The following is a 21,670-nucleotide window of genomic DNA, read 5'->3' as shown; positions in this document are numbered from 1 at the left end:
CCGGCCGGTCCGGTCCGAGTTTGCAAACATTACTCATAATAATATTAGTATAGGTTTTTGTAACAATAATATAGGTTTTGATAATGAATTTTGTAAATGTGTCTCTGCATGCAATTTTTCTATTTTAGTAATTTTTTTTAATGATTTTTCCTAAATAATATTTTAAAATATTAATATTCTTTTTTTTGGTAGAGAAAAAACATTTTACTAGAATATTAATATTTTTAATATAAATATTCTAGTAAAAATATTTTAGTAATATAAAATATTTTTACTAAAAATATTAATATTCTAGTAAAATGTTTGTATTACTTTAATAAAAAAAAATCTCAGAATTCATCCTGAGTTTGGAAAAACATGACAATGTGTGCAAGCATGTAACATTGCAAGGGGTAGACTCAAATGGAGAATTGGTAAAGATCTTCCATTCCTCCAAATCACCTAGGCTTTGGAATACAACTGTTTGGAAAAAAAACCTTATGTACCTTCCTCTGTTAAACTACACGCATTTGCAGTTTACTTGTTTCTCTCACAAAGTTCTCTAACCAACTTCATTGGGATGGCAGTTCTGCTAGAAATTACTAAGTGAAAAATGGATTGTCTCCTAACATCAAAAGTCTCATCTAAATCTAATATCCCCCTCGTGGATTCCTTTTGAAAATTCTTATGGGGCATCTCTCTCCCATTCAAGCATTTACTTCACAATGCTATTTCATATGTTGAAATACTCAACCACCATCATCCAAATGCTTTTACCTCTTCAATTGCAGTGGGGAAGAAGCACTTGAGCATCTCCTCCTATAATCTCCTTAAGCTAGATCCCCAAAAAAAAAAATCATCTCCGTTTTTTAATATAAGAGTTAGTTGACTAATTTGAGTAAATTAAAAAAATTTGTTAAGTTAGTTATTTGTAATAAATAAGTGTTGTCTTCTCTAAAATATCCTTTTGGATCATCTGAATTAGCTAAAATTACCATTTGATAGGATTTTTAACATATGTAACTATTACAAGGACTATTTTGAAATCAATTGATAAATATGAGAGAAAAAGTGGATTAAAATCTTATATCTAAGACCAAATTAAAAGTCAAATTAACTTTTATATTAAAGATCAAAATAAATAGTATGAAGCAATAGTAAATAACTCAACATCAAAACATGATGCGCATGTCTTGCTCATAAATACAAGAGAGTGGAATAAACTTCATTTTGCCTTGCCAACTAATAATTCGTTGGTTTGAAAAAAGATTTGACAACCTATACTAACAATCAACTAATGGTATTGTCACATGTTATATATGTCTATCTTGACTAAATATAAAATTGACTGATTTTTTATGGATGCTTATTTACTATCTCCATTTCTTCGTATGAGAGATAATTAGAGATTACATTTTTTTTATAAATATAAGATCTTGATTCATTTTATCACCAAATTTGTAATTTATTTTCTAAAGTATCCTTATTAATTACATATATCATGAAGTTCTCATCTAAGGGTAGTCATAAAAAAAATCAACTCATATTTATTGTAAATAACTAAATTAATTAATTTTTTAATCTATCTAAACTAGTGAAATAGTTCTTATATTATTAAGTACAGGAGATAGTACTGTCTCATAATGTGAGCAAATATACCCAGGATAATAATATTAATTAGGTGGCTATGAGTACATATTAATAGACATTTTTTTTTTATGAATGCCTAGTTGGTTATCTACGTGATACCTTAGATATGATGTGACGTGTTTTGATCAAAAAATGGAGGATAAAAAGAAAATAATTGTTAGTAAATTCCAATTACAAGTAATTAGTTATCATTTACTATTCCGAAACTTGTTATTGCAGGCTGTTTTGTTGTCACTAAAACTTTTTAGTAATTATATTTTTTACTTGGAACTTCATAGCAATTTTCTCTAAAAAAATTGCATTACGCCCACATTAAATTTTGAAAAAAATTACAGAAAAATGACTCCTAAATTTGAAAATCCCCAGATGCTCACTTAAATAAGCAAAATTTCAGTTTAGATATAAGTGACCGAATTGATATTTTTAAATTTGCTAAAATAACCATATTGCCTCTTATTGTTTCTGAAAAAAAATATCAAGCACCCTTACCAAAGTTCCAGTTGTTGAGAAATATTTTTCTAAGGATTTTTACAACTTCAATAACACAGCTAACAAGTTCTTTAACGCTATTAATAGATTTAACACTATTAAAATTCAAAAAATGATATTTTTACAATTTTAGTAACCCGGTTAACAAGTCAAGTAATGATATTAACAACTCTCATAATCATACTAATTGTCTAATAAATGAAAAAAATTTGATGCACAACTTTCATAGGGAGCTAATATTAAAAATATCAACTTTTATAAGAAAATTTTGTTAATGGCATTATGAGAGATATTAATATCGTTATATGATTTGTTGACCATGTTATTGAAATTGTAGGAATACTATTTTTTTGAATTTCCTGCAAAATTTGCTGTTAATTGTTATATCAAACTTGTTAATAGCGTTACAGAACTTGTTAGCCGCGTTATTGAAGTTGTACAAATCTTTAAAAAAATAGTTGACAGCCGCCGGAGGTCATTGGCCAGTTACCAAAGCTCCAATGACGGTGACCCACCTTAACTTCGGGGGCCAGAGGCACCGCTGAAGCTTCGGCAACTGGCTGGCCATTGAGGGTGCTTGGTTTTTTTTTTTTAAAAAAAAAAAAAGCAATATGGTTATTTCAGCAAATTTGTAAATTCCAATTTGGTTACTTATACCTAAACTGAAATTTTACTTATTTAAGTGACCATTTGAGGATTTTGAAATTTAAAAATCATTTTTTATGTCTTTTTCCTCTAAATTTTACCATGTCAGTTTTTTTTGCCAACAAAGTTTAGGCGTCAAATACTCATCCATAAATAATTTAAGGGTAAAAATACTTTCTAATCAAAAATTAACTTGAAGTTTTTTTTTTAGCTGAATAAAAATTAACTTCAAGTTAATGGTTAATTATCAATGTCCAATAACTAAGAGATGATATCACAACGATTTCGACAATTGAAAAATAATGTTATTATTTCAATACATAGTTTATAATAACCGATGCTTCTCATGAAATAATTAAAGGACAAAAAATGGGCTTTTATCCATTTTTTGACTTCAAAAAAATAAATCAAGCAAATTAAAGGAGGACTTACTCACAAATGACTTTCATATCAGGATTTTGTTTGTGAATTTCCTACATTATAATATAATTTACCTCAAACTTTATATTCTGCCCATAGAGAATATCCCAAGGCTTGGCAAGGGAAAAAAAAAAAAAAAAGAGAATATCCAAGGTGTCCTTCTTTCTTCTTCTCCTAGAGGTATGTGTTTTTTTTAATTAAAAACAATCCCATTTGAAATCCTATTGACACATATTTTAACGAGTATTTAAATTTTGATTTATTATATTATGATAAATCCTTTTCTGCTAAATTCAACCTTAATTGGTTGTGGTATCTTTTTTTATTTATTTTGTCCTTTATTTTTTTAAGTTTTTTATTGAAGGGTCCTTTAAAAAAAAGGGAATATACCAAGGTGTCTCCTTGTAATATATTTATATTTATAGTTCTATTAGAGTTATTGTATATTTATAGAGGCCCCTGTCCCCCCGTATGGCGCCAACCCTAACTCACCATCTTCCCCTGCCCTACCTTTTCTCAAGACACAGAATTAGGTGCGCTCTCTCTCTCTCTCTCTCTCTCTCTCTGCCAACACTTACATCAAGCTGTTTCGCTGCATCATTCTTCTCACCCTCTTCATGCATGAAACTTTTTGCTCTCAGAGATTCACTATGGGCAAGTACATGAAGAAATCGAAAATCGCAGGTGATGTTGCCGTCGTGAAGGTTCCGACTCAGTCCTCACTGGGCGTTCGTACCAGAGCCAAAACCCTTGCATTACAGAGCCATTGCAAGTCATCTTCGTCTTCCTCACCCATGGATGCTGATGGGTCTTCCTTTTCCTACCTCCAACTCCGAAGCCGGCGCCTCCGGAAGGTAATGGTCGGCAGCAAGAAGCCACCGCCGTCACCGCCGAAGTCTCACGGCAACTGTTGCAGAGGAAGTCCTAACTCTAATTGTCGTGGCATGATTGCGAATTCGAAGGTGAGAGAAAGTTCGGTGAAACCAGTGTCGTTAATTAATGAGAAGGGGCATTTTGCCGGGGAAATTGCGAAGGGAACTGACGATGAGGAAGATGTTGATATGTGTGTTGAGAGTTCGTTCGGAGAAAATGTCTCAGATGTTGAAGATAAAGACAGGTACTATATTGCTTCTTAAATTCGCCTTTGAAATTTCATTTTCCCGAGTTTTCTTTCACTAATTTCTCTGAAGGTTTGTACTCTTTTTTTTTTTTTTTTTAATGCTGCTTTTGATAATTGAGGCTTACTCCTTCCTGACTTTCTAGGCGAAGAGTCGCTAGATTTACTTGTCCATTTCTTGTGTATATCGTGTAATTTTTTTCTCTTCTTTTCTATGTGTATGTTTTTTGGCCATTAATTGGCTTTTTTTCTTGAGATTCTAAAGTACAAACAACAATAAATAGAGGGGAAAATGATTTCTTGAAGATTAATGTTTAATTTTACTAGCATAAAGGCTTACCATGACTTTTTTTGTGTGTCTGATGTGTGGTCTCAGTCTGAAATTTTGTTTTATGTTATTTCGCTTTCATTTGATTACTGCATTCTAAAATCTTTGTAACCTGAGCACGAAGGAAAGGGACAGTGTCACAAGGGTCGGTCAAATTTTTAGCATTTGTGACCTGTGAGAGGTTCTGCAACAATGTCCAGTTCTCAGAAGGGTTATTTATTGCTGCTAGTTGCATCTTCCCTGATCCTTTCTAAGGAAGTTTTATCTTTTCCAGTGGAGTGGAACCAGTGAAATGGACTGATTAATGTGTTGCAAACCTGCAATTATTTTTAACCATACTTTTGAAGGATTAAATTAGGAGACTAGCGTTTTGAAGTACCGAAGGAAAGATATTAATATTTTTCAAAAATTGAAAACAATAATTTAGTCAAAGAAATCTAGGTAGTTGTTTCTGACTTTCTGTTGTGATTCCATCATGTTTTTCACCTTGATTGTCCTTGTTGTTTGTAATGAATGTGAAAGATTTTGGCCGTCTCTTGCTCTGTATCTTTTCTCTAACGTTTGAGCCCACTGTGTCAGACCCTGTCCCATTAAATGCTAGCTATACTTTTTTAGAATAGCTACTTGTCTTTAGTTTCAACTTGAACAGATTTTGTAGGGGAAAGATGTTCACTTTTCAATTCTCATAAATATCAAGTGACATGTTATGCTGTCAGCTAGCATCACACAGATTTCTGGTGCAGAAACTTTTGGATTCTCTAGGCCAATAGTTTTATTTATAAGCAAGTCATGTTTAACTAATTTAAATCCCTGTATTTAGCAAAGAAAAGAATTACACAACAATGAGGAAGAGAAGGTCAAGTAACTTCCAACATTAAAAGTTGCTGGAAGCACTTTAATCTTTTTCTCTTCCTATTTTGTTGACTGGGCTTTTTTTCTTTTAGCATTTTAGGCACTGATTTTTGGTTGGCATTTTTTTGTGTGGTTAAACAGGAGTACAGGGGATAGCCCTCCTTGTAGTTTAACATGGGACTCTAATACTATGAGCACCCCTGCATCAACCACAAAGCAGATTGCATGCGAACACGTGCCAAGGAATATTCCAACGGCTTACGAGATGGAAGAGTTCTTTGCTTTTGCAGAGAAGCAGCAACACAGAATCTTTATGGAGAAGTATTCTGCCTTTATCACTACCCCCCCCCCCCCAAAAAAAAAAAAGAAACCCACTTCTTTTGGAGAGTTACGTTTTATCCTTCAAATTACGACTTCAAATCTTCAATCACTTCGGCCAAAAAAAAAAATCTGCAATCACTTTATTTAAAAGGAAAAACAGTTTCTTGACAAGAAGCAATCTTTATCCTATGGCATAAATTTAATGTACTAATTATAGTTGCATACTATTTTTCTTTTCTTTTTATTTGCTGTTTCTCCCTTTCAAGTTTTGTCTTATGTAATTATGAAAGTAAGTAATATGGGTTCTATTTTGCAGGTATAACTTTGACGTTGTGAATGATGTACCTCTCCCAGGTCGGTATGAGTGGGTCCAAGTACTTCACTAGACCAAGCCTATTGGGGCTTGCGTAGAGGGAAAATTGCTCTAAGAAATGGGATTTGTAAATTTTAGATTAAATAATCTTAAAACTATAATCATTATTGAAAACTAAAATTATTATTAAATTTTGGGGAAGTTACTGCTAAAGTCAATCAAAATTATAATGTACATAAGATTGAAGGGTAACTTTCTTAAAATTTGATAATGTTTTGAGTTTTTTCTAAAAGTAATTATAGTTTTCAAAATCTTTTGATTTAGAATTTACAAAATCTGCATTGTCTTTGATGTAATTTTCCCATCTATGGATTTCAAGATGAGCTTAAAAGATGTAACTTAGCAACATGTAGGTTTACTTCTAATTGCTAACCAACAAGATAATTGAAGGAAGCCCTACCTCATCAGGAAAAAGGGAAGGATCTGATGTCCATTGGGACTTGGAATTTGTGGGGGTTTATCTAGATGTAGGCTTTTGTAGTTAATGTAATTTCTTTACTTGTTTGTTCATAATTAGGCGTAGGAATGAACCTTCGTGAAGTAGAGGATTCAATGTCAAGAACTGCAATCTTTGTGTGGGCTTTAACCTGGAAATTTAGCATTGCGTTTTCGTATCTCGACTATCTCACTATTGCTCGTCCGAACTGCACAAAAATTCAACGAATGTCTTTTAATTAATTAATTGCAATCCAGTTTCTCAAATTTTTTTTAATATCTGATATTCTCTTTCGTTTAAGTGAGGCAATTCTCAGATATGATCCCATTACATTCAAATACTTAAAAAGATAGATATGACATTAGCAATTAACACTATAAATTAGTGTGATCTGTAATGTGTTCATGCAGAGTCAATCTAGACCTCGTGTCTATAATTGCTTCAATGAGGGCCAACACTCATGTATTACTAATGTTAATACTACATGACAATACTTGTCTTTTTCAACAACTGCATGGTGTAAAAAAAAAAAAAAAATCCCCAACAAAAGTTGCATTAAACTCAAATCTAACCAAAGTCGTTTTTGCAAATCCAACCAAAGTTCTCTAAGTGCTGATCCATATACAGTGTCTTCAACCTGGAAACCTAGCACCCGCTTTCGAATCTTGTCTAACTTGCGCTCAATGATTGCCATTTAATTTCGGTCTCTTAATTTTTAATCATATCATATTTATCCCCCATATTTTTATTGTTCTTGAATTATCCTAACCGAATATAAAACAAGATAAATATTAATAATGATATCCTTTTTATGTCAATTCAATATGAAATATCTGCATCTTCTCCTGTCACGAATGGTAGAGACTTTACCGTGTGATTATGAATATTCGAGGCAATAACCTCGTAGGCATAAGGGTCACTATTCTTTTTCAAATAATTTCAAATATCATATCAACACCAATTAGTCAACATGCTCGATAAACCAACCCAAATGAATTTGAACTGATAACCAAATTTCAGTTATATAGCAGAAAACATGCACTATACAAGTTCACAGCTGAAATATGCTGCCTACCAAAATTAATTCCCCTTGAACAAATTACAGTACATGGTGAAATGCTACAAACAATTGTGCCGAATAATCGTCACAGAAGGTTAAAGAGCAACTTATGAGATATTATTGTAAATTCAGATCTTCTAGTGTAGTCCATAGGGAAAAGAATCAGCTGATGTAGTTAGACAAAAACAAAATTCTTTTACAATGAGGCATCCCCAATGATCATGGAAATATAACGTAGTTGGCAGTTAACTATTTAAGGGTGATATTGCAGGCTACCTAGCAGGCTTTTCAGAAGAAGACGGAGCCTTCTCAGCCATGGCAGAAGTAGCAGAAGATTCCTGAGCTTCAACAAGCTGCTTAAGCCTTGCCTGAAGACCTCGAACTCTGTCCTCAGTTTTGCGAAGCTTTCTCCATCGGTAGGCAGTCCAGAGACCAAAGCCACCATATACAACAATATAGGAACCCCACACATAAGGATACGTTTCCGCGTGCTCTTTAATTTTGTGATACTGATTTTCTAAAGTTTCCATCAAACCAGCAGAAGGACCTGCAGCTACATGGTCCTCATCAGTTTTCTGGACAGGTGTTGAATTTGTTGCTTGCTTCTTTTCCTCTTTTGGTTTTGTTGCCATGCCCCTCTTTCAATGATGTTCTGTCATTGATCATATAAGATCATTGCATAAGTAACCACCATTTCAAGCATCCTATTATTTAAAGGCAAATGAAACAGCTACTCTTACAGCCAGATCCAGAGGTATCATTAAAAGTACATACATGGAAATGGACAAGTTAAACTAAAGCTATAAACATCATGTGTGCAGAAAATTAATCTAGAAAACATCAGTGTACATGAGAATTGCTACCACAACAAAAAATAAGGATATGTACGTTTGTGTATATGAAAGTGGAAAAAGGATATCTTGAAGCATTATGATAGAAGAACGTGAAATGCAAATGCTACCAATAGTAAACCACGAATGCAAGGGAATCGAGACAGAGATTTTAATGTAAAGCATCTGACATTCTGTGCAATGAAGGCTAAAACCACCACTTTTACATACTAAATGAAGTCTCCATTAAATCTATATATGCATACATGATACAACCACTGGCATTAAAAGTTAAGCTTAAGCACTAGATTCAACAAATTTATAACTTGCAGACGTATGATATTCCAATATCATATAAATAGTGTTTATCAAACACCGACAAAATAGCCTATAAAGTCTATACCAGCTATTGGTGGCTCCCCATCTCCAAGAGTACTATTACAATCCCTATAATCGCCCCCTTCTCTATTTTTGCCATCATCAAGATAGTCAATAACATCAAAAAGCTCCAAGTCATCATGAATAAGTCACACTCAATATTTGAACACTCCATCTCACTTCTACTCCACCTTGTTGTCGACTAAATCCTCTGTGCCCCTTTTCTAGTTTTCTTTCACTCTCTAATAATAGAACAGGATCTTCCTTCTCCCCAGGCCATTTACCATAATATCATGGATGATCAACATCTGCTTCCATTTTCAATTGCTTTTAGCTAATCAAACACAAATTACCAGCACGCGGAAGACAGAAATTAGGCCGAAACTGTGTACAAGCATAAAGGTATGCATCACAAGTGTGCCTTTACTTCAAACCAGTGCAATTTCACTTCCTGCTGGCTTGAGTTGTAGAGCAAAATCTTGAGTGTTTTACATGTTTAAAACCATATACATAACAAATAATAAGATGAGATCCCAGTAAGCACATTTCTCTCAGTTAAAACACATATAAAGAAAGATCAATTCTTACTGGGCAAATAAGTCAAGAAGGAAGGCAAGTGGTATAGTATAACTTCCCAAAGCATTAAACAAAAAAAATTAACAAATCTACTAAGCTTCATTGCAAAGAGAAAAGAAGACGATAAAATTTATAACATTCAACTCACCATCCCTTGTCCATTGAATAAAAATATTAAACAGGTTCTTATTTTCATCACAACAATAACCAATAGAACACATTGCGATCGGTACTCTCAAACCAAGGGAGAATGAAAGATCAGCGGAGAGTTGAAAGGAACTATCCGGAACTCACTTTTTGCAAACACTCCAAAGAGCACGAACGGCCAAGAGCAAGGAACGACGATGAAATACGGTGATAGGGAGAGGAAGAAAGGCAAAGACGGACGACGCATGAACGACAGACGCGAATGTCGGACGGGGAAGAAGCTAAATATCGAACAGTAGATAAGAACGCCGAACTCTGCCGAAGAAGGGGGATCTGTCGGTGGTAATATGCAAAATTGAAATCACTATGGGAAGCTCCAATGAGAGTAACATTAAATCGCTAATAAAGAGAAAACATGAGCGCTAACAGGTACGGAAAGGAGATAGTGTATAGGAGAAGGATTTTAATTCAAGAAAAATCCCATCATACATTAAACATCTGCATCTATCTATACAATGCATCGAACTATTTGTCATGACCATTAAATTGAGAGCTGCGATGGTGAAAAAAAAGAAGAGGACAGAAGAAAGATGGCGAGGAACTCACAGAGGTGTGGCTGAGATGAGAGCAGGCGGAGCTGGCTACGACGTACCGACCAAGAAGCGTTGAGAAGAAGCTCAAACCGGAGGAAGAAGCTCAAACGGAATCGAAAATGCAGAGGCAGCAGATTTATATCTATGATGGAATCAAAAACGCAGCGATCAACCGAAGAACAAAATGGAAGAAGAAGGGAGGAAGGGAAGCGTGTGCGATTAGCTAGTGGGTACCTGAATGTGCCGCTATCAGCCCGTGCGCCGCCGTCGACTACCTTCTGAGTTCTGCCGTCTGCTATTTTCTGTTGCCGAGCGCCGACCAGAGAGTAGAGAAGCCTGGAACTTCCACTGTACGCTGTTTGGGCTGGAAGGATGAAGCGTAGTCTGTAGAGCCGAAAATGAAATGGGACCGTCCAAAGCCGAAGAACTGAAGATTGAAGAAGAGACGGGGGACGGCAGCGGGGAGACCGAGTGACTTAGGGTAAATTTCTCACCCCTATAAAATTACAATTTTAATCCTAAGGGAAAAAAAAAAAAAAGGCTCAGGCCGCCTAACAGGCTTAAAAGGCTGATTATCAGGCCTGAGCCTGGCCTGATAAGATAAACAGGCCATTTCACAGGCCTGAGCCTGTTCTGATGGTTAATATAGGCCACAGGCCACAGGCTAATGGACATCCTATCCCCTAACGAAGACGAAGCCGTCCGGGTTTAGGGTTTAAAAAAATTAAGACAACAATTTCTTCTCCAAAAGCAAAAAATCCTGGATATTTTTTATCAAAATTATTATTTATCTTTATTTCTAAACTAATTTTTAAAAAATTAAGGGAAAATGACACATAAAAAAACCTGAAAATATGAAATGCCAAAATAAGAAGCTTAGCAAATATATTGACAAATAGAAAAGTGTTGCCTGGTTGGAGATTATGCAAATGTTGAGCAATTATCAAAAAACCCTTCATGGCCCAAATAGGAAAAATGACTGGTGGAGCGGTGAAAGTTGTGATGGGAGCTAGAGGAAAAAGTTTGAAGGAACCATGAACATGGCAGCATGAATGTGTGAAGCAAGAGTTGAATGAAGTAAGCAAATGAGGTTAGTATTCAGTGACTATATTGTTCTTCTCTCTCTTTTTTCCGTCTCCTTTATGCACTGGTTGATGTTCCTCTTCCTATTGGATGACAATGTCATTGATGTGGGGCTAATTTTGAGGTTGAGAGGGTGGCAAAGCAGGGAGATGGTGTGGGTATATAGAAACTGTGAGGAAGGACGGTGATCAAAGGGTGAATGCATGGGGAAGCAAAAACACTGAGGGAGGGATTTGATGGTGTCACAAATAGGTCAGAATGATTAGTATTAGATAAAGGCATAATGTTAAAGGGAGATTCGAATGATGGAGTGGATTGATTCTAAGAAAATGAAACATTAGTGTGGACAGGAAAAAATGAGTGTTTTGTTGCAAATTATAAGCATGAATGTGTCAAACCCTAATCTGGTCGTGTAAGTTGATGATGATGGTCGTTTCCAAATAATTCACTGTCATTACCAATATGGCCATTACAGACTGACAGTAAGGTCATTATTATGAATATGGTCATTTCTAATTAATTCATTGTCATTACCAATAGTCATTACAAATTGATAGTAAAGTCATTACAATGAATATGGTCATTTCCAATTAATTCATTGTCATTACCAATATGGCTATTACAGTTTGATAGTAAGGTCATTACTATGAATATGGTCATTTCAAGTTCCTTCATAGTCATTTACCAGTATATTATTATCATTTCCAATTCGTTCATATAATCTTTTCAGTCAATTAGACAGTAAGGTCATTACTATGAATATGGTCATTTCAAGTTCCTTCATAGTCATTTACCAGTATATTATTATCATTTCCAATTCGTTCATATAATCTTTTCAGTCAATTAGACAGTAAGGTCATTACTATGAATATGGTCATTTCAAGTTCCTTCATAGTCATTTACCACTATGTTATTGTCATTTCTAATTCGTTCATATAATCTTTCCAATCAATCAGACAGTAAGGTCACTATTATAAATATGGTCATTTCCAGTTCTTTCATGGTCATTTACCAGTATGTTATTGTCATTTCCTATTAGTTCATATAATCTTTCTAGTCAATTAGACAATAAGGTTATTACTATGAATATAGTCATTTCAAGTTCCTTCATAGTCATTTACCAGTATGTTATTGTCATTTCCAGTTCATTCATATAATCTTTTCAATCAATCAGACAATTTTCCTACTGATTTGAAAACCCATTTTTTCCTAACGTCACAATTCTCAATTTCGTTATAAAAAAACAAATAGCATGCCATAGAGACTCAGCATAAACCCTTAATTACCATTCCTGTCACTCACAAATTTCATCGCGTCATATCTAAATATTGCCTAATTATTGCTTCCCCTATTCACCCAGAAACGTCGACCATGAGATGAAACTTAAATGCCTAAACTTACCTCAGTAAAATACCGCTGATGCTTGTTAACTGCAATAGTGAATCACCGAGCGCCAACCTTCATCCTTCTATACAGTCAGATAGACGTGACCACATTCGCCCTTCAAACAGCACACCCTTCCACTTCAAACTCCTCTACTTTTTTACACACACTATTTCGGGGTCATCAACTATCCAACTTGCTAGTGTTTTTAAGGCAGCAACGAGGATGGTGGAAGCGAGAAGCCGAAAGCATGAGTGGCAGTTCGCGCCTCTCTCTCTGTGTTTTCAAACTTTGATTGACAGAAGGGCTTTTTGGTAATTGCTCACTATTTGCATAATGCCAGATCAGGCAACACTTCCCTATTTGTCAATACACTTGCTAAGCTTTCTATTTTGACATTTCACATTTTCAGACTTCTTTATGTGTCATTTTCCCAAAAATTAATTAAATTAATTATATATAAAAGTATTGACACTTTGGCAGATTGAACCGACTGAACACCTCATCCCACCCTGTACCAAAAACACCTCGTCTTGTGTCCTGTACCAAAAACACCAAGTCCATCTTTGTTCCATCCCATCCCGAAAGTGTCCTATCCCGGGACGTCGAGCACACATTTGAAAGAACAAAAGAACCAGCGCAAACTGGTGGCCAGAGAATGATGCGATGATGCAAGTGGCTGAGGAGCCAAAGTAGATTGGTGCGATAGAGAAAACTGAGAACAAGAAGAACAGAGCTGTTCCTATTTACTCTGATAGTATCTTCGATTTTTTTTAATACAAACTGATAATATCTTTCATATTAAAGATATATTACCTCCGGTCCTTAATATAAGACCCTGTTTGACTTTTATTTTGGTAAAAAATATAAGACTTCCATCCACTTTGTCTCTAATATTTATATATTTTTTTCTAAGATAATCCTTTTAATAATGATAGTTCTAACTAATACACTTGATTAGCAAGGATATTTTAGGAAAGACAACAACTATTTATTATAAATAACTAACTTAATTTGTTTTTTTAATCTCCTCAAATTAATCAACTAGTTCTTATAATGAGGACCGGAAATAGTATTAAAGATCTACTAAAAAAAGATATATAAAGAATATTTCTAATATCTATATATTATAATAAAAACATAATACATCAAATAATAAAAAATAAATTAAAAAAATAAATATTTCGAGACTGGATTGAGACTGGATGGCCCTATCGAACGTCCTGTCCCAAAATTTTTTGGGACAAGGACAGGACCAAATTGAGTACCCATATTTGTAATAAATATGTATTGTATTTTTTAAAATGTTTTTGCTGGTCATTTGTATTAGTTAAAATTATTATTTAATAAAATATTTAATATATGTAACTATTACAAAGACTATTTTGAAAAAAAAAATAAATATGAAAAATAAAATGAATTAAAGTCTTATATTTAAGACCAAATTAAAAGTCAAACCAACTCTTATATTAAGCGTCAGAAGTACCATAGTATAAATTAATTTTTTAAAATATCACTTTCTTGAAATAATAGTAAATTCTTCCACAAAAAAAACCTTAGAGGAGAGTTTAAATTGTAAGTAATTTTAAAAAATATAAACAAACAATCTACATTTATATCATAAAAACGTAGTAATTAATTTTATTTTAAGCTCAATTTATGAATAGTATAACCTTTTTCAAACTCTGAATGTTCTCATTGATTTTTATTCTTGCAAAAGAAAATTACTTTAAAAATATTTTCTTTAAAATTTTATAAAATATAAGTTTTCACATAGATTTTTCTAAATAATAATTTTTAATAGAATGAAAATCGCTTGGACATCCACATCCCAGGTCTCTGTCCAATCCCGCATGTTATGGTCGTTTGTTATCAATAGCTTAGAAGGACGTTACGAATTTTTCTTTTCATTCATGATCAGTTGATTTGATAGCTAAGAGTACCACCACTTCTTGTTATCATTTGTGCTTACGAGCACATTACTTGGATCTTATCCTAACCTGGCAAGGTGTTACTAGCGCATTGCAAAATGTGTTAGGAAATTTCCCCCCAAATGTGAGATAAATGTATGAAAAAAATTATCTCATGAAGTATAAAAAGTCTTCTTTTTTTCCCTTGTGTACCCAAACATGAAATGTTTTATGGTGCATCCTTAAGTCACCATCTAATACATGTTGTCCAATTCATGTAGCCTAGTTATAATAAGATCTATTATTGCTGTCTATATGTTTTTTTGGGTACATTGTCTTTTTTTTTTTTTGAATTAAAGGGGCAGGCATTGTTACTAACAGTACAAGTTACAACTAGGATTGAACCTACAACCTGTTACTAACACGAGAGCATCAATACTACCAACTACCAAGTTACAAGGACTTTGATGGGTACATTGTTGTAGATATGTTAATGTCAAATATGAACATTAATACACAAAAGAGCTGATAATGCGGGTCGATACAAGTTGTTCAACCCATTCGAGCCCGCTGGTGCACCATGTATGAACTTGTGGCAAGTTCTCAAAGAGAAACAGTTCAGCTCGGTATCACGCACCTTTCATTAACTATGCGGAAATCATAAGCCAGAAACAACTGAAATACCTACCTGATGGAACCTGCTCTTTAGAATTCCCGTATTTCAAGTGATACTGCGGATTCGATCCCGTAGCCAGCTGGAATAACTCAATGTGGGTTATAACCAGAAGGCCACAAGTGAAACCTACTCGTGAATAATCATTCCGCTTCTTCCTCAACCAACAGTCCCCTTGGGCGCATAACCTTCCAACCAACAATCAAAGAGAAGCAAAATAATCGAGTAATTTGAAGTGCTGCATTGCATCTAATACTTATCGGACAAGTACAATTTAGTTTTTGAAGTACCAATCCTTCGTTCTATTGATTTAGTAAAAACATTTGATGCTCACCTAATCTATTCATGGTAGCAAGCAAAAGTCAAGGTTGCCTTCTATGAGTGTGGACTTTCTATCATTGATCCATGCTTTGTTTCTGACATTTCAACTTCGATTGCATTATTATCCAAAGATTGCTCTTCCTCCACTGCCATCCTTTTTAGTTTCTCCCGTTGTATTGCCCGTAGCTCGTATCTGATTGACAGTAAAAGAGATCTCCTATCATTGATGTGGATGCCTCAGGTTTTTTCACTTAATTGGTGATGCAGAGGGCTCAAGTTATAATAAACTCTAAATGCTATCATATAAATATCCTCCAAGAAATTTGCAGAACTTACTCGATTACATGGCTCCTCACAAGCTTAAAATATATGCTCCAGAATTGATTGTCCTTCAAACGGCCAGGGCAGAGCTTATATCTAATTTGAGAGAGTTCCTGTAAAAGAATTAAGGAAATTGGATGCAATTTGGAGGTGTTTATTGCGAGATTTCTCAATAACTTTATGACATGGGATTTTTTATATATTTTATTTTACAACAATCAATGAGATGATGATTAGTAACAAATCTTCGTGCTAACATTTTCATAAGAAAATCTCAAAGCAAGCATCCAAAGAACTCAACCTAAGTGTATCCTATATTGAAGCAGCTGTTAACTATTTTCAACGATTGGTATCATTTGGAGTGATTTTCTGTGTGTTACCTATTAACCTGTTAACCAATGCACAAATGGATGTGAGGAGTAAAACATAATTGGACCATCCTATCAACATATAATTATAATTGTAAACTGAACTTCAATCTCAGCATGAAAATCGAAAATTAGAAATATTAATTTTCTATCCTCCATCTGCGCACCATCCCATTAACAAAGATGTAAAGAAAAAGTTGACATTTTTTCTGCTACCTTTTTCTCCTGAACAACGTTGAAAAACACAAACAAGAATAGAAAACCAGAAACCAGATTATTACAGTGGCACAAGATTGCCTTATTTGCTGCTCAGCATCCTATTGAAGGCATGGTCCAAAATGATGCCTGCGGTTGAGTCTAACGGTGTAGGGCACAAATTGCGTTTTGCGGCAGAACGTGAAAAATCTGAGGATGTTTGCTCAATTACTCTTTTACCCGCAAATGGTCTATAATTTGTGCCAAAGGTAATCATGTAAGAAAAAGAACACGTTGTAGATGTATATTTGTCTTGTCTGCTACTTGTCATCAGCAGACACGTGAATATAACAACAATGATGTTTATGAAGGAAATTTAGGGAGGGTTTTTAAGAGTGTGTGGGGGGAAACTCTATCATATCAAAGAATGCTATCATAGATATCAAGGCAGCTTAAATACATGGCAATGGCAATGGCAAGTAGTGCCAAGGAAGTGCAGCTCAGAGCTAATAATTATACTTGGCCTTCAAGCCAGTCTAAATGACAGACCTGTGCCCTGTAACCATGTTGGTTGACTAGCACAGCATTGACGCTTCCATGAATCAAATTTGCAAGGTAAAGGGCTGTTAAAATCACACTGTAATACATAGGATTCGGATGAAAAATCCAACTTTCCATTCCACTCTTTCTACATATGAACGACATTATTCACTATTTGATTGTACAGCATCATGAGCAAGAATATTACAAAGAGACCTCGACAACACAAGGAACAAGAGAAAACAAACCTTCACTCTTGAGAGTATGAGGGTGGCATGTCTCTCCTGCCACTGAGAGAGATCGTTCCTAATCCTGGCTGAATTCGTTAAAGTGTCTTGAGCATTAGTGGCTTCATCTTCATCTGGACAACATACAATCAGTAGACGAAAAATATAAATATCATCACAGGATTCTCTATTAGGAATGCCATGCTACATCAATTCATTTGTTTAACAAACAACATATTTATACCGTCAGAAAATTGATACTATTAAATCTCCAATGTTTCCCTTTCTTTATACAGCCAAGCAAGCCAGTAATACTCAACAAGGAGATCAAAGAAATTTTTCTCGTTGGCGATCTAGATAGCGGAAATTATCGAAATTGACAGCCTTGTGTACTGAATCGACCATAATACATCATTACCCAACTGGAAATCTAAAGATGGTCAATAACCCCTCATAATTTCTCTCAAATTTTCTGAATTTGGGAACTAAAATACTGGGCAGAGAATACTGATAGAAAGAATAAGCTTACCTTGGAGAGGGAAATTTTTAAATGTATCAATCGTGAAGGACTTGGTGTAATTGATCAAATCCTCAGTAACCCCATACAATTGGTCTTCGTCCTCCTCTTTGGAGTTTGATTGTGACTGAGGATTTGAGGCTTCGGTCTTTCTGGAAGTCCATGTAAGATTGCGAGTAAACCAGTTCATGACTCGCCTCGTTTTCTGCTACAGCCACCACTCCAAACTGGAAAGCACGGCTGGTACAGAGCACAGGAGTTGATGAATCCGATTCGATGCATGTTACTTAAATCATTATACGCATTATAAGATAACTTGTTGCAATAATTCATCGATAATTCTGTATCGATTCCGTGTGTAAATAATACTCCCTCCGTTCCCTCCTCAAGAGACATCATTTGATGCTTATAGCATGATCCTATCTATAAGAGACACTTAAAAGTTGTCTCTATTTTTTTGTATTGATTTCGTATTTTATCCATATTTATGGTCTCCAACTCACACTCTCTCTCCTTCCCACTTCTCTTTTTTTAAATAATTTACCATTGCTCTCTCTCCTTATTAATGAGGATATTTTAGAAAAAAAAATTATACTTTTTATATATTGATTGTTCTTAACTAATTTTAACTGTTTTTTTGAACAACATAATTTGGTTATTTGTCTCTTATAATAAGAAACGGAGGGAGTAATTAGTATTTATATGAGCCGGCAAGTAGCATAAACTGTGCAATTGTGCATTGATCCGTCCAACGCGACAAATCAACCCAATCTGGATTGTGAGTTGTGACCTGACTGGCCGTCTGGGCCGGTCTGGGTTGCAGGCGGTAAGTCCATTACTGGCATTGGCGCGATTTCCTAGATTTGACCCCAACCCAAAAGAATAAATTTTTTTTTGCCAGAAACCCAAAAAAATAAGATAGAAATTCTAAATTAAGATACCTCGAACGCTTGATACATTGACGTCCTTAGATTGCTTTCGCTCCATCTAGAAGTTTGAATTCATGCTCGGGTGAATCGCAATTAGGTTCCAATGAGAGATTTAATCCCCTAAAGTCCATTAATTGAAGAGCATATAATGATAAGTTTCTAAGTAAGAAATAACAAAAAAATTTCTTACTAATTAAATTTTTTCCTTACCACCTCATGGTAATTTTTCCTAAAATGTTTCTTCCTGTTGAATAATGAATATGTCACGCCACTAAAACTTATATTCAATTATTGTGTTTTTTTTTTGTGAAAATATTCAATTATTGTGTTTTGAATTAGAAGAATAAGGGGGTGTTTGGATAGAAACCAAACCATGGTTTCAGAAGTACTTTTACGGTTTACGAAGTAAATATGCAGAGGAGTTTGTCTCATTTTGCGGAAAAGTGCTTCTGAGAAATACTTTTTGTGGTTGCCAAACACTCCCTAAGTATTGAGATAATAAGCGGGACTGAACTTGTAACTTCCAACTTACATGGAGGTTTTTATTCTATTCAGTTACAAACTGTCCTATTCGATTATTCATGAGTGACTTTGCTGCATGAAAGCTCTTTTACAAGTGTCATGAATCTAATTCTTCTTTGCTCACTTATATACAGCGTCCCCACTCCCACCCCCCTCCCTCTTTGGTTTTCTTGTTTTCTTATGCTGACCACATTTATTCTTTTATGGGAGTAATCATATTTGAGACCTTATTGGGCACTAAATGTGAGCACATTTTTTTACAAGAATTCAAACATTAGTTCATTATATTATGAGAGACTAGTTCTTTCTGATAGACCTAATTCTCATTGGTTTTTTTTCCCATTAAGTTGAATTGAATCTAATTTTTGCTGGGCCAAGTTTAATTTGGATTGGTCCATTACGTTATAAAAACTTACACTTGAACATAACCAATAAGGGTTGGATCTAGTAGAAGAGACTAGTTTCTCATAATGTGATAAATCAAAATTCGAATCCTCGTTGGGAGTGGTGTTCATATTTAGTACCTGACAGTACCTTAAATAAAATTGTCTTCAATAGATGCTTTGGTCACACAAAAAGGAAAAAACACAGCTGGGCTGAAGGTTTGCTCCAACCTGAGCCCAGCCAGCCCATGGTTAATCATTCTTTTCCCGAATTCAAATCAAAAAAGAATTTCAACTATCTAGTTGCCCGAGTAAAGGGGGGAAAAAGATTTTTAAAAAATGATCCACTCTATTCTTGTGTTTGGTTTTATGACTTATATTTTCTTGTACGTCATCTGGCATTGATAACCTTTTTAGACTAGAAGGAATGGAAGAAACAAGAAATAAATGCCCTTTTATTTTGATTATCCAGAAAAATAATTTTTTATTTTATCTTTCTAAAAAAATTTTGTTCTGCTCAAAATTGTCTCTTTGGGCATAAAATCATGTCATGCATCGTCAACTAATATTATTAATTAATATGCCTTTATGTCCTTAATCTTTAATTTCAGCCTAAAAAGAAATAGTCGTTATTCCTAAAATAATGTTATTATTATCTAAAGAAGACGTTATAAATACTTCTTAATCAATTATTTTGTTTAAAAAAAATACATTGAATATTGAGAAGAGTGTGATCGTTTCGTGACTAAATATAAATTAATTAAACACAAATTAAATCATCTCAATTATTACTCCTTAATTTCAAATAATTTTAGAATCGTATCGAACGTAATAAGGAATCAAGATTGTTGCAAATGATGAGATCCATGACTATTTCATTAATCAGCCTAATTCTAGGTTTTGATTAAGTTGAACGTTCATTAGGCCCAGGCTATTCATAATTTTTTTTTTCCTGAGCTTGTTAGTATATAGAGGGTCATATTTCATAGTGTGTTATACTTACACATAAGCCTATCATAACTGGGGATAAACACGTTGTGTTGTTTTTTATGACATGGGAGATAAAAGCTTTGTTTAGAGTTTCATTCAAAACGAATTTTTAAACAAATCTACATTAGTCCAGACAAAATTTTCTTCACGTACTTATCTCATTTTTTATAAATTATATTTAAAAAACTATTTATAAATTAATCCAAACAAGTTCAAATTCAAAGGCCCTGGGTCGTGCAAACTACAAGAAGAACATGCATATACAGATTAGGGTATCTGACAGGAATAAGTTAGGACATTTATGATTGCCCTATATATGTCGCTATAGTACTCTAGTCCCTAGAGTATGTCATGTTTACGTTTTACAGGACTTTAAGGTTTCTCTGAGTTTTTTTTGGGGAATTGAATCTCTACACTGCCCTTCCCATCCTCTTTCTCTCCACTACCCTTTTTTTCTCTTTACAACCATTGGATCAAAACTCCAATAGTCCAGATTTAATATTTTATAACATTTTATAAAAATAAATATTATGATAAAAAATAGATAAATAAATTTAAACTGTTAAAATCTAATTTGAACAGTTCATAACTATAGACTGTTATTATAGAGCAAATTTTTTTAAATTTTTTTATTACAATTGTAAACTGTTCAGATCAGATTTTAACAGTTTAAATTTATTTATTTATTTTTTAATAACATTATTTTTATAAGATGTTAAATCTGGATCATTGAAATTTTGATCTAATAGTTGTGAAGAGAAAAGAATGATAGTAGAGGGGAAGAGGATGGGAAGGTAGTGGAGAGAATCCAAGTCTTTTTTTTTGACCAGGGAGGTTTTTCTGAGTTCGTTTGGCTAGTTCGTGTTAAAGTTATAAACTTTGTTTTTTGGCCAATCTTAAAGTTATAGACTAGTATTATTATGTTTTGACCATTCTAATGCTTTTGATTTCCGGAAGGCTATATATGCAGAATTTTATATAAATTTTATTTTAGCGTATATTAATAGCATGTCTTTCAAGTTATTAGTTCTAGGTTTTGTTTTACTGATTTATGTGTTTGATACATTTAATGTGTTTGATACTCCAAAAATGGTATTATCGATAATAGTAAGGT

General features: G+C 34.0%; 3 protein-coding genes across 9 annotated transcripts; 1 reads left to right on the top strand and 2 right to left on the bottom strand.

Moving 5' to 3' along the window:
* Positions 1 to 3,662: 3,662 nt before the first annotated feature.
* Positions 3,663 to 6,788, top strand: LOC114737226 (cyclin-dependent kinase inhibitor 3). 2 transcript variants are annotated; one of them, XM_028925141.1, is made up of 4 exons: positions 3,663 to 3,716; positions 3,825 to 4,300; positions 5,622 to 5,801; positions 6,118 to 6,788. In XM_028925141.1, exons 2-4 carry the CDS (start codon positions 3,834 to 3,836, stop codon positions 6,185 to 6,187), a joined length of 717 nt encoding a protein of 238 aa, XP_028780974.1. In that variant the 5' UTR covers positions 3,663 to 3,716; positions 3,825 to 3,833; the 3' UTR covers positions 6,188 to 6,788. The 2 variants fall into 2 exon arrangements, with proteins under 2 accessions (XP_028780974.1, XP_028780973.1); XM_028925140.1 differs by lacking the exon at positions 3,663 to 3,716 and having other exon boundaries at positions 3,784 to 4,300.
* Positions 6,789 to 7,581: 793 nt separating this feature from the next.
* Positions 7,582 to 12,748, bottom strand: LOC114737227 (uncharacterized). 4 transcript variants are annotated; one of them, XM_028925143.1, is made up of 3 exons: positions 12,736 to 12,748; positions 10,429 to 10,549; positions 7,582 to 8,322 (listed from the first exon to the last, which is right to left on the bottom strand). In XM_028925143.1, the coding sequence occupies exon 3, from the start codon at positions 8,300 to 8,302 to the stop codon at positions 7,943 to 7,945; it is 360 nt and encodes a 119-aa protein (XP_028780976.1). In that variant the 5' UTR covers positions 8,303 to 8,322; positions 10,429 to 10,549; positions 12,736 to 12,748; the 3' UTR covers positions 7,582 to 7,942. The 4 variants fall into 4 exon arrangements, with proteins under 4 accessions (XP_028780976.1, XP_028780978.1, XP_028780977.1 ...); XM_028925145.1 differs by lacking the exons at positions 10,429 to 10,549; positions 12,736 to 12,748 and adding an exon at positions 10,208 to 10,249; XM_028925144.1 differs by lacking the exons at positions 10,429 to 10,549; positions 12,736 to 12,748 and adding an exon at positions 9,749 to 9,798.
* A 2,173-nt stretch (positions 12,749 to 14,921) lies between these two features.
* On the bottom strand, positions 14,922 to 18,064 carry LOC114737225 (uncharacterized). Of its 3 annotated transcripts, XM_028925138.1 has the most exons (5): positions 17,745 to 18,064; positions 17,237 to 17,349; positions 15,901 to 15,998; positions 15,578 to 15,757; positions 14,922 to 15,431 (listed from the first exon to the last, which is right to left on the bottom strand). In XM_028925138.1, the coding sequence occupies exons 1-4, from the start codon at positions 17,920 to 17,922 to the stop codon at positions 15,619 to 15,621; spliced, it is 528 nt and encodes a 175-aa protein (XP_028780971.1). In that variant the 5' UTR covers positions 17,923 to 18,064; the 3' UTR covers positions 14,922 to 15,431; positions 15,578 to 15,618. The 3 variants fall into 3 exon arrangements, with proteins under 3 accessions (XP_028780971.1, XP_028780970.1, XP_028780972.1); XM_028925137.1 differs by lacking the exon at positions 14,922 to 15,431 and having other exon boundaries at positions 15,462 to 15,757; XM_028925139.1 differs by lacking the exon at positions 14,922 to 15,431 and having other exon boundaries at positions 15,462 to 15,757; positions 17,237 to 17,304.
* Between the last annotated feature and the right edge of the window lie 3,606 nt (positions 18,065 to 21,670).

Source organism: Neltuma alba, unplaced genomic scaffold, assembly GCF_004799145.2.
Source record: "Neltuma alba isolate B1F8T4 unplaced genomic scaffold, ASM479914v2 tig00013418_pilon, whole genome shotgun sequence".
Lineage (NCBI taxonomy): Eukaryota > Viridiplantae > Streptophyta > Magnoliopsida > Fabales > Fabaceae > Neltuma > Neltuma alba.
Note: the sequence above shows the minus strand (reverse complement) of the source record. Positions and strands in the feature narration are given on the sequence as shown.